The 13,912-nt window shown below is 40.1% G+C and overlaps 1 protein-coding gene across 1 annotated transcript in view; it reads right to left on the bottom strand.

Annotated features, from left to right (window-relative positions):
• Positions 1–13,912, bottom strand: part of cerkl (ceramide kinase-like) — a 26,685-nt gene that overhangs the window by 11,595 nt on the left and 1,178 nt on the right. Inside the window, exon 3 of the mRNA XM_034884982.1 lies at positions 6,583–6,813. Within this exon, the coding sequence (XP_034740873.1) occupies positions 6,583–6,813 (231 nt within the window). The remainder of the gene's footprint in view (positions 1–6,582; positions 6,814–13,912) is intronic.

Genomic DNA, 13,912 nt, shown 5'->3' with positions numbered 1-13,912 from the left:
CACACACACACACACACACACGCACACACACACACACACACACACACACTGCACCTCCTGCCATCACTCATACCATACAGCTCTGACCAGGTTCTTAGGAGTTCCAGTGAGGAGTTACCCAACACCCCCACCACTCTTCTATCTACGGGAAGCCCAGCATTAGCAGAAGCTCCACCCTCTTTGGTACCGTCCAAAACATTTATACCCAACCCTAACCAACATTACTGCTCAATGCTGTTTTGAGCCCCTAATGTCTCCTTCCAGGCAGCGCTGCAATCAATGATTTCAAGGCACCTAACCTTTACCCTAACAATGACCATTGCTTAAACGACTTCAAGAAAGCACTTGGACCGTTGACTTCAAGGCACCTAACCCTAACCTTAACCCAAAAGGTTAAGGTTTAAAGCCAAATATAACCCTAACCATTGCCTGATCCTAGTGCGTTCCAGGCAGCGCTGCCTGGATTGAGACGTTGGGGGCTTAAAACACAGATAAACAACATTGCTCCACTATAGCAGTTGTAGACTAAACCTTTAATTTCTACCCTGGTTAACAAGTGTCACATCCTTGAGAGTGGTAAAAGATTCTTGCAGCTGCCCTTTGTTGATGGCATTGGGACCCCATCTAACAACCCAACTTGGAGGTTGGGTTGGTCCCATGGCAACACTAGGGGGCCAGGGTGCACTAGACCAAACAGGTCCAAACTAGAGTCCCTCTACTCAGGAACTAAAAGTCCCTTTTGCACATCACTGTTTGCTTTTCCACCACATCTGAAGAACCACTGAGATTAGGCAAATAATACACATGACTCAGTCACGTGTTGCTCCTTGTATTGAGTGTTGCAAAACTCTGTTTTTTGAGTGGCTGTAATGAATGACTGTAAACTAAAGTTAGAGAAATAAAAAAGGAGATGTATTGTATAAGCACCAGTCTTCACGGTGGACAATCGGCAGAGAGTAGCCTATTATTTATGTCTGTGTTACATAATTAGCAAATCAAGTTGTATTTATCATGTTAACTCTCTTTGTTTTCTCATTGAAGCTCCTTTCTCATTCACTGCCTAGCTCTATTAGCACCACTGCTTCATATAATGACATGTATACATGTCATCCAAATTGTTAACATTAGGGTCACTGGAGCAGCAGCAGCGACTGTGACACATCACTCAAGGAGGCTATTGAGGTAACATATAGTGTCAACATTTGTATTCCTTCTCTGCGTCATAACTTAGTTACATCTAAACACACAGACGTGATACACATATTTTTAGATTTAGGATTACTTACACTTACTGAGTATATTGTTATATTTCATGTTCATCACAAATAAACGGCCATAAATCTGCTCAGGACCTCATGGAAAAAGATGTTCATATATTTCAAACAGTCATCGAATTTTGTAATTTTCTTCAGTATAAAAGTGATTCATTGATAGTTGCTTGTACATCCAGAGTACATTGCACAAACACAAACAGCTAATAGCTAATTTGGCATATGTTTTGTCCAAATTAATTTTAAAATCTAATTTGACAAAAATTTACAAATATAGACAAAAAAACAGGGTTCAAAGTGTAGGCCACAGCTTTCTTCTTTGTAGGAAGTATATATTTATAGAAGCAGATTAATGGCCATGGTGTTTATGATACAATTATTTAAAGTTTGTCAAAATCACTGTTACGTCACTAATGAAAATTGTGATCCTGAATGCGTAAACTGGACCTCTCTGTCTCTGTAAGTGACTGTTGCATGATTAATGCTTGCTCACACACACACACACACACACACACACACACACACACACACACACACACACACACACACACACACACACACACACACACACACACACACACACACACACACACAGTTTCATAAGAGATCAGGTCATTCAACTTGTTGATATGTTTCTAAGAAGAACAGACAAATAGGTACATGTATAGAGATCAAGTATCCATCAGATCATCTCCCAGCCTTGGCCAGTGGCAGGTTGCTATGGCACTGCTAAAATGTTACCATGGTAAACAATCCCAGAGTTGTCAAGAGGAAGTATAGAGTTCCTGACTGAGGCTGCTGGATGTTGTTGATAAAAACAGATTATATTTTGGTTCAGACTCCATCTGAGGTCAATGCACAGAAGTAATCAATTAAAGGCTTTAAACGTCCAAATGAGGCAGTTACAGATGTTACAGGACTTAAAGGGAAATTCTACTATTTGTAGAGCTTAAACAATTAGTTAATGAAACATAGTTGAATGGCACAAAATGTATCTAAAGACTAAAATGCAAATTTATATTCCCATCCACTTTTGTATTATATGTATATTTGGAGTTGGTTCATAGAGATAAGAAGTAGTTGGCACTAATTCTCCAGTCAGGTGCCATTTTACCACTGCAGAAGAAGAGCGCACAACTAGATGTGCCAGTCAGACTACAAATACTGGAGAAAAATGACTTAATAATATTACTAATCAACTTACTTTAAACCTACCCTTCTCATTTGGAGGACAATCACTCTCTGACATACAGTACATACTGTTTGAGTTGCCAAAGTTGCATTCAAATGAGAGTGTACAAAAAAGGGAATATCAAAGTGTTTAGCCTCCATCTGTATATTTACAGTATTGGGAGGGTGGAGGTAGGGTATGAATGTGTGCTGCTGTACAATAAATGTAGTTTCCTGACAAACTAATAAAGCCTCTAACCTGAATATAAAAGAGAGAGATAGAGATGTAGACAGGTTTTTCTCCTTGTGTCACTATGGAAACACTCACGGACTTCATGGATACACCTGTTAATATGTAACACAGAGCCACGCACACACACACACGCACACACACACACACACACACACACACACACACACACACACACACACACACACTAAGTCTGGATATTTGCTGTGTGTATTTTTCCTTCCTTCAAAAGACTCTAGATCTGCAGCATCAATTTTGGCTTCTTGTTTGTTTTTCACTGTCTATCGTGAGTTCGACAATGTTGTAGGCTACAATATATGCTAAATCAGTTGAGTCTTATTCACCACATCAATACACATATAGCTGTAAATCAGGACCTTCAGTATTTGGAGGAAGTAGCTTGTGTGTACAGTAGGCTGTAGCTGTTAATTGAATGTGTCTGATACATGTAATTAACATGTTATATTATGCTGCACATCTCAGTTTCAACATGCTTCTTTTTTTGCATTTTAAGCCAAGAAAAACTGATATGATATCTTTGAGTTGCAACTATTTTAGTCTTAAATTGAAAATGTTGAAGGGAAAATCTATCTCGATTTTATCTAGGACACGAATAGATTTGGATTCGATACAATGGCCCCATCCTTCGTGGCAGCACAGTGAGTTGATGGCCTCATTTGACTTTAAGACACCACAGTACCAGCCGACTGACCACCGCCACCTCCCATTGATTTCACTTTGTCGCTATGAGCCCAAACTTAAGCTCTGTAAGCGAGCAGAAAACTGACATGGGATTGACAAGACAATTGATCTGGGAGGAGTCGCGACGGCCTCTGGTGGCCTGGGTGAGCTCAGTCTGGCCGTCCGGTGACGCCGCCGCCACTGGCCTGTCAGTCTGTTAAACAACTGCAGTAAATCCATCCCGCAATCTGACTGCGTGTATGGGAACAGACTTTATACAGCACCGCTGCTCGCCTTTTGTCACTCTGACCGCCATTCACTCTCTGCACAGCGTTGTGCAGCTGCTTCACACAGCAAACAACGCTCTGGAAACAGAAAGTGTCTGCCCTCCGCTTGCCATTGTGCAGCTGAATGTTTGGACCTGAAGAAGTGGCTGCAGTGTCGGCAGCGGCGGGACTGCCCGCTCCGCGACGCCACGATTCACACAATACGCTTTTCAAACTGACCTCTGGCTGGAAAATAGGCTTAATGTCCGCACAGCAGCAAAGCGACCGACTGTTTACCTTCCACACACACACACACACACAGACACACACACACACACACACACACACCTCCGCACCTCCGCCGCGGTGTGTGTAAAGTCACAAAAGCCTTCACAGTTTGATGTGCAGTGTGACCACGCGAGCTGACACACGACCTGTGAGCCGTGTGTGTGTGTGTGTGTGTGTGAGAGGTCAAAGGCAACCACTTAAAGAAGTTGTGACTTTGCTGCAGGGCCTCATAGGTAATCTGGTTTGACGGACAGGCGGACGGAGCGACAGACAGGTGACCAGCGATAACGTGTCAGACCGATGCCATGGTGACAGAACGACGATGACGTGTGTGTGTGAGAGAGTCAGAGAGAGAGAGAGAGAGAGAGAGAGAGAGAGAGAGACGCCTTTGACCTCTTTATTTATGGCTAACTTGTAACATCTCTGTTGCAGTCGACATAGAAAAAAAACTGACAAACTGTAAAGTGGGTTTTGTGCGAGTTAAATCCATACAGCCAGCACTGTCATTTCTATTGTGCATTCGGCCAGGCACTGCCCACTACAGTGCACCTGAAGACCTGAGTCTGGGAACTTCAGTAGCTGCAACATCTAGAATTTTATCAAACTGGTAGTGTCAAGAAGGTTGTCTGAATTCATGCGTTCTTTTTTTTTTTTTTATAGAAAAACAAGTTAAAAAGTATGAAATCAAAAAAAAAGAAATAAATCAAATTTTTACCAGCAAAAGCTAGAAAGACTACACTAACATAATTTCACCTTATAAAGTTGTTGGTGACGAACGTGTTAACAAGAAGCTGCCGGTTTACACTTATTTCTATAACTATTTATCCAGTAGACACGGCACAACATTAGCTCTAACCTGGAGACATGTTTGTATTCACCTATTGAATTGAAGTGCAATATTTACTCTATTTTTAAATAACTAAATCTGTCTCTTTAGCTGCAGAATGCTCAACTTTCTTCACCTCGTTTTGTGGTACTGAGCAGGTAGTGTAGAGTAGGCTTATCAAAGCTTTTTATCGATAGCCGTCTACAATGGCTAGAAATGATCGGTGAGAGCATTGAGAGGGAAACAAACAGTAGAGCTGCAAGCTAAAAAACTCAGACAGAAAGGCTTTAGTGCTCAGAAGAGCGGAGGACAACTGCTACTCTGGGTTTGTTATTACAAGTGACCCCTTTCACATTACTCACAGACAATGAATTCATTATTAATATAGATCTATATTCATTAAATAAATAACAAGGGCAGCTTCAAAGGAATACTTTCACATTTTGTTCAATACATTTTATGTCACGTTCCTCTGTTGAAGCCATTTTTTGTTAAGACATCTCCTAATTCTTCCTTCCGCCTCCACGTCTCTTCTTTGTACTTTGGCTTCAAGTTTGGTATAAATGTCTGTAGTTTTTCCCAAGTTTGGTGTAGAAGAACTATATTCAAGGTTTCGACCTCAAAACCATCCAACACCTTTGGGATGAACTGGAACACCGACTGTGAGCCAGACCTTATCACGCGTCAATCGGTGTTGGACCTCATTAAAGCTCTTTAGGCTGAATAGGAGCAAATCCCTACAGGTGGCAAGTCTGAAACTAGAAGAGTGGAGGCTGTTACAGCAGCAGATTAATGCCCATGGTTTTGGAATGACTTGTTCAACTATTACATACAGGTGTAATATTTGTCTGTCCACATACGTGAATACGTGTGAATTATCTATGATTTTAAATCTCTGCAGGGTGGTTTTCGTTTTGTTTGTGAGATAAATTGGACTTGTTTGTGTAGACTGTAGTTTAGTTAATCTCTCTTGCAGACAACATGATTCAACTGTTTACAGCACTTTACTGAGTACTACTTAATGTATGTGTGTATGTGTGTGTGTGTGTGTGTGTGTGTGTGTGTGTGTGTGTGTGTGTGTGTGTGTGTGTGTGTGTGTGTGTGTGTGTTTGTGTGTGTGTATATAATCTGTGTCTCTTTGTTCCGGCGGATTAGCAGATTAGCTGTACTGTCTGATGTAACTGTGACTCACCTCATTAAACTAAGTGACAAACAGGATGATAGAAGGCAATGAAATTATAATCTGAGCAGCTAGCACTACAGATAGCCAACCCTTAGACATGACAAACGTATACCATGTCTATGCAAATTTGTTACTCCTTTTATGCCAATTGAGGCCTCTGCAGAGATACAGTAGACAAAGTTGACTTTGTTTTATATAAAATTTGATGACAAATTAAATCGCAGCTGAACTAGATCTACCTACACACCTACCTACCTACTTTAGTGCTAAGAATAACATATTACATAGCCGTGTGTGTAATCATCTTACAGTATGACGCTTATCAAAGTGCTTAGTCATGTTTCCACTGTATCTCAGCTCTTATGTAATACAGACAAGATTCCCATCATACTATCAGCCTGGATTTATTTTTTTAATGAGTCCATGACATTGGACAGAGACTCCATGTGGGGCCAAAGACGCTCCCAACTGTTTTTGTTAAACTAATGTAGGCCACCCTGGGCTGAAAAAGTGGTTTAATCCAAGTTTTCACTGGTCTGACTTGTTGAAAATGGATAATCTAAAAAATAAGTAAAACTCATAATTTAATTTTTTTTTTGCACTTGTTCTTCTTTAACTGCATGACTGTCTGAATGTTAGAGTGTTACCTGTGAGCAGCTGCTTCAGGGTGTTGTACCAGGTGTGTATGTGCTCTGTGGAGGCATTGTGGAGGTGCACCGTGTCCTCCTCTAGCCTCCTTCCTCTTCTTCTGCAGCAGAACAGAGCCACGCCAAGCACGGGTCCCCCCGACTGCCGGCCTGCAGCTCGCCGCCGCTTCACCTTCACAGCAAAAACATCCTGCAGCATAATTACACCTGGCTGAAGCATGCACGCCTCACCTGCAGGGAGAAAGGTAGAGTTAACACACAGCACGTGAACACAACACCAACTGCTCACTCTTTAGTGAAAGTGCAGACTAGTTTGAAAGAATTGTGATGTCTGTAAACCACAACATTATTAGTAATAATGAAATAAACTCTTCAAAACTACTGTTTTGTAGTTTAGAATTGTGTGGATAACATCTGTTTAGATGGCTGCAAAGAGGAGGTGTTATTTTTACCAACCTCTTGTCAGTCAGGAAAATATAAAAGCATAATGCTACTGGTTGCTGTGTTTACATTAAAGTGGCTATATGGAACTTTCAGGTTGTGTCGATTCTAGCTACCACTTTGGACAAAAATGGTAGTGTTTACCATATAGGTAATATATACTCGCAATACAGTACATATATATTTGCAATGAATATTTTGCTCGGACAGAAAATCATTCATTTACAATAAGAGAATAAGTTACAGGTGAATCGTTGCATTTCAAGTGTTGCATATGCTAACTTAGCTTACTTCGGATGTACTGTGGCTTGCATAAGTTTACACACCCATGCTAAAGTTTATTAAAAGATGAATTAAGAAAAACCTCTTTTGGAAATTGATCTTAGTGCCCTAATTCAAAAACATTAGGAAAATCCAACCTTTCAAGGACACCAATTTTCTTTGTGAATGAATATTGTATTGTAAATCACTAAATGTTCTTCCTTAAAATACAGGGGGCATGAGTATAGACACCCCTATGTTAAATATCCATAGAAACAGGCAAAGGCCAATTGTTTCATGGATCCAGGATACTATGCATCCTAACAAAGTTACATTGACCTTTGGAATTAAAATAGTCCCACATTGTCACATACCCTTCACCATACATAGAGATAGGCATGGGTAACTTTTCAAATCAAAAACAGCAATTAAGATAACTGAAACAACACCATGCCGATCTGTATGTATGGTGAAGAGTATGTGATGATGTGGGGTTATTTTAATTCCAAAGGCCAGGTTGGATTTTTCAAATTTTTTTTGAATGAAGGAATTAAGATCAATTTCCAAAAGATGTTTTTTTTTTTATTCCTTTTTTTAATCAACTTTAGCATGGGTGTGAAAACTTATGCAAGCCACTGTATGGTAAGCTAAACCAGGTATCACTGTCATTGTGTCAAGAGCCAAAGATTTAAGAGATTGTTGTAGCAACCAACACAGTAATATAGCGCATTCAGAGGTGGGTAGTAACAAGTTACATTTACTCCGTTACATTTACTTGAGTAAGTGTTTGAAAAAAATTGTACTTCTAGGAGTAGTTTTAAATCGCTATACTTTTACTTTTGCTTGAGTAGATTAGTGAAGAAGAAACTGTAGCCTACTCTTACTCCGCTACATCTGGCTACAATAAGCTCGTTACTTTTCTTTTTACGTCTTTGGTATTCCACGCGTCATTGTTTTTACCTCAGCGGGACTTACGTGACTGTGCTTCACCAATCAGACGTCGTCGTGCAGTCACAGAGCCGCCAACTATTCCCAAAATCTTGGAGTGAGATTTGGTGGGGCCAACCCATATTTTGCCGCGTACAAAGCAATTTCTTTGGCTCCTTCAGGGTTACATTGGGATTTGTTATATGTGGGGGGATGGGGCCCTCCCTAGGGGGGTCTGGGGGTATGCCGCCCCAGGAAAGATTTTTGAAAAATAAACCATTAAATAGCACTTTCTGTAGAGTTTTGTCCAACGAAAATGGAGAAATCAAGTCTTGCATAATATGTGCAAAACTGTAGGGTTAAGAGCATTTGCATTGTTGTAGTATCAACAGGTATTAGGGCATTTAGCATTTACATTATTTACATTAGTAACTTCTTATGATATAAGAACTGACCCAGACAATGTGCCAAACATAATGAACCACGTGAAGAGACATTAGCATATGTCAGCAACAGCTAAGAAGATTTGGGTCTGTGGTGAATGGGTCCAGGGGTTGCTAGTGCAGGGACCAGGGACCCAAAGTTAAATTAATGTTGAGGGATCAACTAAGACCACTGAAATTCTAAAGAATAAGAACCACTGATTTACATAAATTCTAATCCTTTAACCTTTGTGCCAAGGCTCAGTAATGTTTGGCCCTCATCCTCTGGGCCCCACTTACTTTATTTACTTTTTTGGGAAATAAAGACTATTTGTACATTTTATAAAACATTGAATGAATTATTTACAGTTACATTTAGAGATGCACCGAGGTTAGAGAAGCACAATAGTGGCCCAACGTTGCAGTATCGTATATATAGTATAGTATAGTATAGTATATATAGTATAGTAGCCTATATATAGTATAGTATAGCTTCGATGTGTTTCATCAGATTTCTGCTCATGTTTACAACTTTGTGCACATTCAAAATATAACTCCTCCCATCTCTGTTGTCCGAGATTTGGAGAGTTGTAATTTAGTCTGCTGTGAATGTTATTTCTCTGTTGATATGGTAATATCTCATTCAGACCGTCGCACAGACACAGAGGCCCATTTGGGTCTCTGACTGAGGCTGTACGCTGCTCTTCATCGGAGGACTACGCAAGGATGCAACGCGTCACTGCCCACAGCAGAGCGAGTCCACTAAAATGAACTGAAGTTGCTACGCTACCAGCCGCGCCGCTCACCTCTATTTTTATTATTTGCCTAAAGATGATTATTTAGTATTTTTGTCTCTGATTGATGCTTGTGTTAAGAAATAAATCAACGTTACTCACTACTTAGTTTTTTCATCAAGTACTTTTTTACTCTTACTCAAGTAATTATTTGGATGACTACTTTTACTTTTGTCAAATTATTCTGAAGTAACAGTACTTTTACTTGAGTACAATTTTTGGCTACTTTACCCACCTCTGAGCGCATTTCATGAAACCCACGGACGCTTTACACAAGTACAGGGGGACAAGGGAAAAGAAAATAGTAGGTCAACACAAAAACGGACTAAAGGAACAACACGTCGACGCTGGAAGGGGGACATAATTTAATCTAGGCTACTGGCGTACAACCACATTTGGCATTGTAGTTATTTTATGAAAACAGCTTCAGACACATGTCACAGCAGGGCAACAAACATCTGTGCACGAAAAGCATGGAAAAACAAAATCCTTAATGAGACATTAATACACTATTACAACATACAGATATTAAAATCCATCCAGATTTATTATTTATTCATCCCGATTTAAACCTCTGGTATTTTGCTTTGATTATGGGCCACACCAGTAGTTTAAAAATGCTTTTATTATGGGACAAGCTCTGTGTGTTGTGTCATTGTTTTAATTATTAACAGACTTTTAACAAATTAAAGGAAATTGCTTGAAACAAACGTGTTGTCAAAGGACACAACACGGTAGGCTACAGTATAAAATATATAGAAACAGCTTTGCACCACTCAGAGGGGACAAATGCATCATCGTCTAGTTATATCTGATGATAGCTGATTAACTCCCTCTCTCTGTGAAATACCCTCCTGCTGTTATCAAATACCAAAAACCCAAAACCACCCACCCCGCTTCCACCCGCAGAGGCCAGCGTCCATATGTCAGGGTCACAGTGAGTGGCAGTGGTCTGTCTGTTGTCGTTGCTTCATCCCCTGCTCCTTGTGTTCATTTAATATTGTAATAAGTTAAAGTTATTATAAAGTTATTTATTATTATTAAGTTATTTACTTTATAACTTCCTTACATACAAATGTAAGTCTAAAATTCACTTTATTTTAGCTCTAGTTTGGTCTACACCAACTCCTGAGTAGAATATCTTGTGAATGCTTAAAAGGTGCTCTAAGCAATGTTGGGTGACGTAACATCTTGTTGACATTTTTCACACAAAACAAGACTAGCTTGTCACTTCTTCCTCTTCATCCCGTCCCCTCCCTCTCCCTTCTGTGCACTAACCCACTCACCACCACCCCCAAATCCTTCTTGTCGTTTATGGGCTGGAACACTGTTTGTTTATGCTTGGTTGTGCAGGTTGGCACAGTTTGTTTTTGTTGCTGTTTGTAGACCCTGGACTGTCTAAAGAGACCGTGTTTAAAAAAAAAAAAAAAAAAAAACTGAAAGCACTTTTAATGTTCTACTTTCTTCACCAGTTAGACACTAACTTTGTCAGTCTGCTGTCTGGTGCTGAGTAGGTAGTGTACAGTTGGATTATCAGATCTTGTTTGATGGAAACAGCTGGCTGCTGCTGGAAATAAGCTTGATGAAAGGTGGTGGAAGATATCCAGAACCAATAAATGTGCCATTAAACCAAAACTATGATGTACCACATAATAGATTCTAAAAAAAGCTTGGTATTTCACAAAGAATTATCCTTTTTTATTTGGGATCAAGTTGTGTTAGCCAAGATCACAATCAGAGTCCTTATCGGATATCTGTCAACTCCAAGTTCTATGTATCCAATACTTTTATTTTGGAGAAGTCAGTGCCGGCTAAAACAGAGAAGTTGCTACCTGAATGTTTTGTACACTAGTGTTTGCTTACGATAATTAGTCACTCACAAGTGTGCAGAAATGAACATTCACATTCAAACACTCTTATCTTTTTTCTATTATTATTATTGTATATTTTCTCTCACATATGCAGTGAAATGCTTCACTTTGGAGACTGGCTGTCATAAAGATAGCAGCGCTCCATTAGCAGACTAAGGTGAACAAAACACAGCATAATACAGAAGGCTTTATTTTAGGCAATAACGATGTATTTAAATAAGTAATAATAAGAATTTTCATTCTCTATACACACAGATATACAGAGTGTGAATTAAAAAAAAGAAATTGGAAGAGGGACAGAGAGAGAGATTTTCCATCCACCCCAATAAAGATGACTGATCTAAGTTGACAGAACCCACAGAGTTGCTGCACACTCACACACACACACACAGACACACATACACACACACAGTGTATTGTCCGTCACAGGTAGCGTGTTGGTTAGTTCCAGATGGAGATGAGTTTCCCATTGTGCCATCACCGCCCCAGTGTGCCAACCAACAAACACGCGAGCGCGCGCGCGCACACACACACACACACACACACACACACACACACACACACACACACACACACACACACACACACACACACACACACACACACACACACACACACACACACTCTCCAGTCTCATGGTGACCAGGCCATGTGGCTCAATGTGGGGAGTTATGGATCATACATAGATACACGCACATGGGCGGGCACGCACAACACACACACACACACACACACATTGGCATGGATGAATTATAGATTGAAATGTACTTAAAGAGAAGGCACCTGTATACTGTTCTAACATGGAGGAGGCCTCAATACATGAGTATTGCCTCTCACAGGTATTATGTTCCTCAATGTTAATAAATTCCAACTTTTATCTGTTGCAGTGGAGAATAAAACATAGCGCCTAGTTGCTGAATTCATTCAAAATTAGGCTGGATCAACGGAAGTACGTTTCCAGGACAAAATCTGACATCCCTCTCCTTCCGCTCTTTGTGTGTTGCTGTTGTCAAATTCCCTTCTCTTCAGGAAGCAACAACAAACTATAAATGGCAACGTTTTTGAGGGGAATAATTGTGAAGATTTACAAAAAAATAGGTTTTTAATGTTAAAAGGCACATTTGGGGACAATGGGTACACACGGCAATAGACTGGTAAAAGCAAATTACGTTTAACCATGTATCCAGCTAATTTGAATAGCTTATGTTACTGTATTTTGTGAACAGTTAACTTAATTTAATATTTGATGTGGCCATTTTTTGTGGGGTGAAAATGTTCCACCAGAACAAGTTCCTTCCAGAGACTATTTTGCACCATCCAAGACGATTGTGCTTGGTTTAAAGAAATGCCGACAACCCGAAGAGTTCTTGGAATCCCCTTACATCGTCCTCCCACTTCCATCTGCATGTACAGTATATTCCATAATTTTATATATTAGTACAAAACAGTACTTTGATTTCTTGTAAATTAACTGCAAATTGGGTTGAGTGTCATTTGAAATGCTTTCATACTACTGCAGGTAAAATACCTGTCTATCTATCTATCTATCTATCTATCTATCTATCTATCTATCTATCTATCTATCTGCCAGCTCAGCTCTCCCTGACAGACAGAGAGACATGCTGCTGGGTGAAACAGGATGAATTCATGTATACAAATAAACAACAACATCTGATCCATTTATATAGAAATATCTAATCAACACACACAGCATACTGACAGACTGACTGCGTGTTTATGTGTGTGTGTCTATCAGTGAGTGTGTGTTAATCTCCTCACACTGAGAGACTCTAATAACCCCCCACGGGCCGAACCAACTGCTCTATACTACTGCCAACACACACACACACACACACACACACACACACACACACACACACACACACACACACACACACACACACACACACAGAGTGCTGGCTTAATGACATTACCTTGGATGAAATACAACAAAACAGATTGGCGTCAACCACACACACACACACACACACACACACACACACACACACACACACACACACACACACACACACACACAGTCTGAAATGATTTTAACTGAAAACAAACACACAACACAGGACATTACCCAAAAAGTGAAAAGTAAAACCATTATATGACCACAATGATGTGGTCATATAATGATCCCCTGTATTTGAGCAAATATAATACTTAGCGGAGCTAATTCAATGTGTTCTCCCACACAGCTCTGGGATCAGCAGCCGCTCATGTTGTTGTTACAATAACCACGGTCAGAATAGGTTAGTATTTTCTTTTTTATTACAGTACAGATTTAATATTTGTTAAAAATTGAATTGTGTGAGTGTTTGAGTGATTTGACATCACATAGCTTTGTGTGTGTGTGTGTTTGTGTGTGTGTGTGTGTGTGTGTGAGTGTGTGTGTCCAGATGTCATGTTTTAGGTGGTCTCAACATGGCAAAACTTCTCCATTACAGCACCAGCTGCCTCAACATACACGCAATATACCTGCCTGTCTGTCTGTCTGTCTGTCTGTCTGTCTGTCTGCCTGTCTGTCTGCCTGTCTGCCTGTCTGCCTGTCTGTCTGCCTGTCTGTCTGCCTGTCTGCCTGTCTGTCTGCCTGTCTGTCTGCCTGTCT

Source organism: Etheostoma cragini, chromosome 11 (genome assembly GCF_013103735.1).
Source record: "Etheostoma cragini isolate CJK2018 chromosome 11, CSU_Ecrag_1.0, whole genome shotgun sequence".
NCBI lineage: Eukaryota > Metazoa > Chordata > Actinopteri > Perciformes > Percidae > Etheostoma > Etheostoma cragini.
Note: the sequence above shows the minus strand (reverse complement) of the source record. Positions and strands in the feature narration are given on the sequence as shown.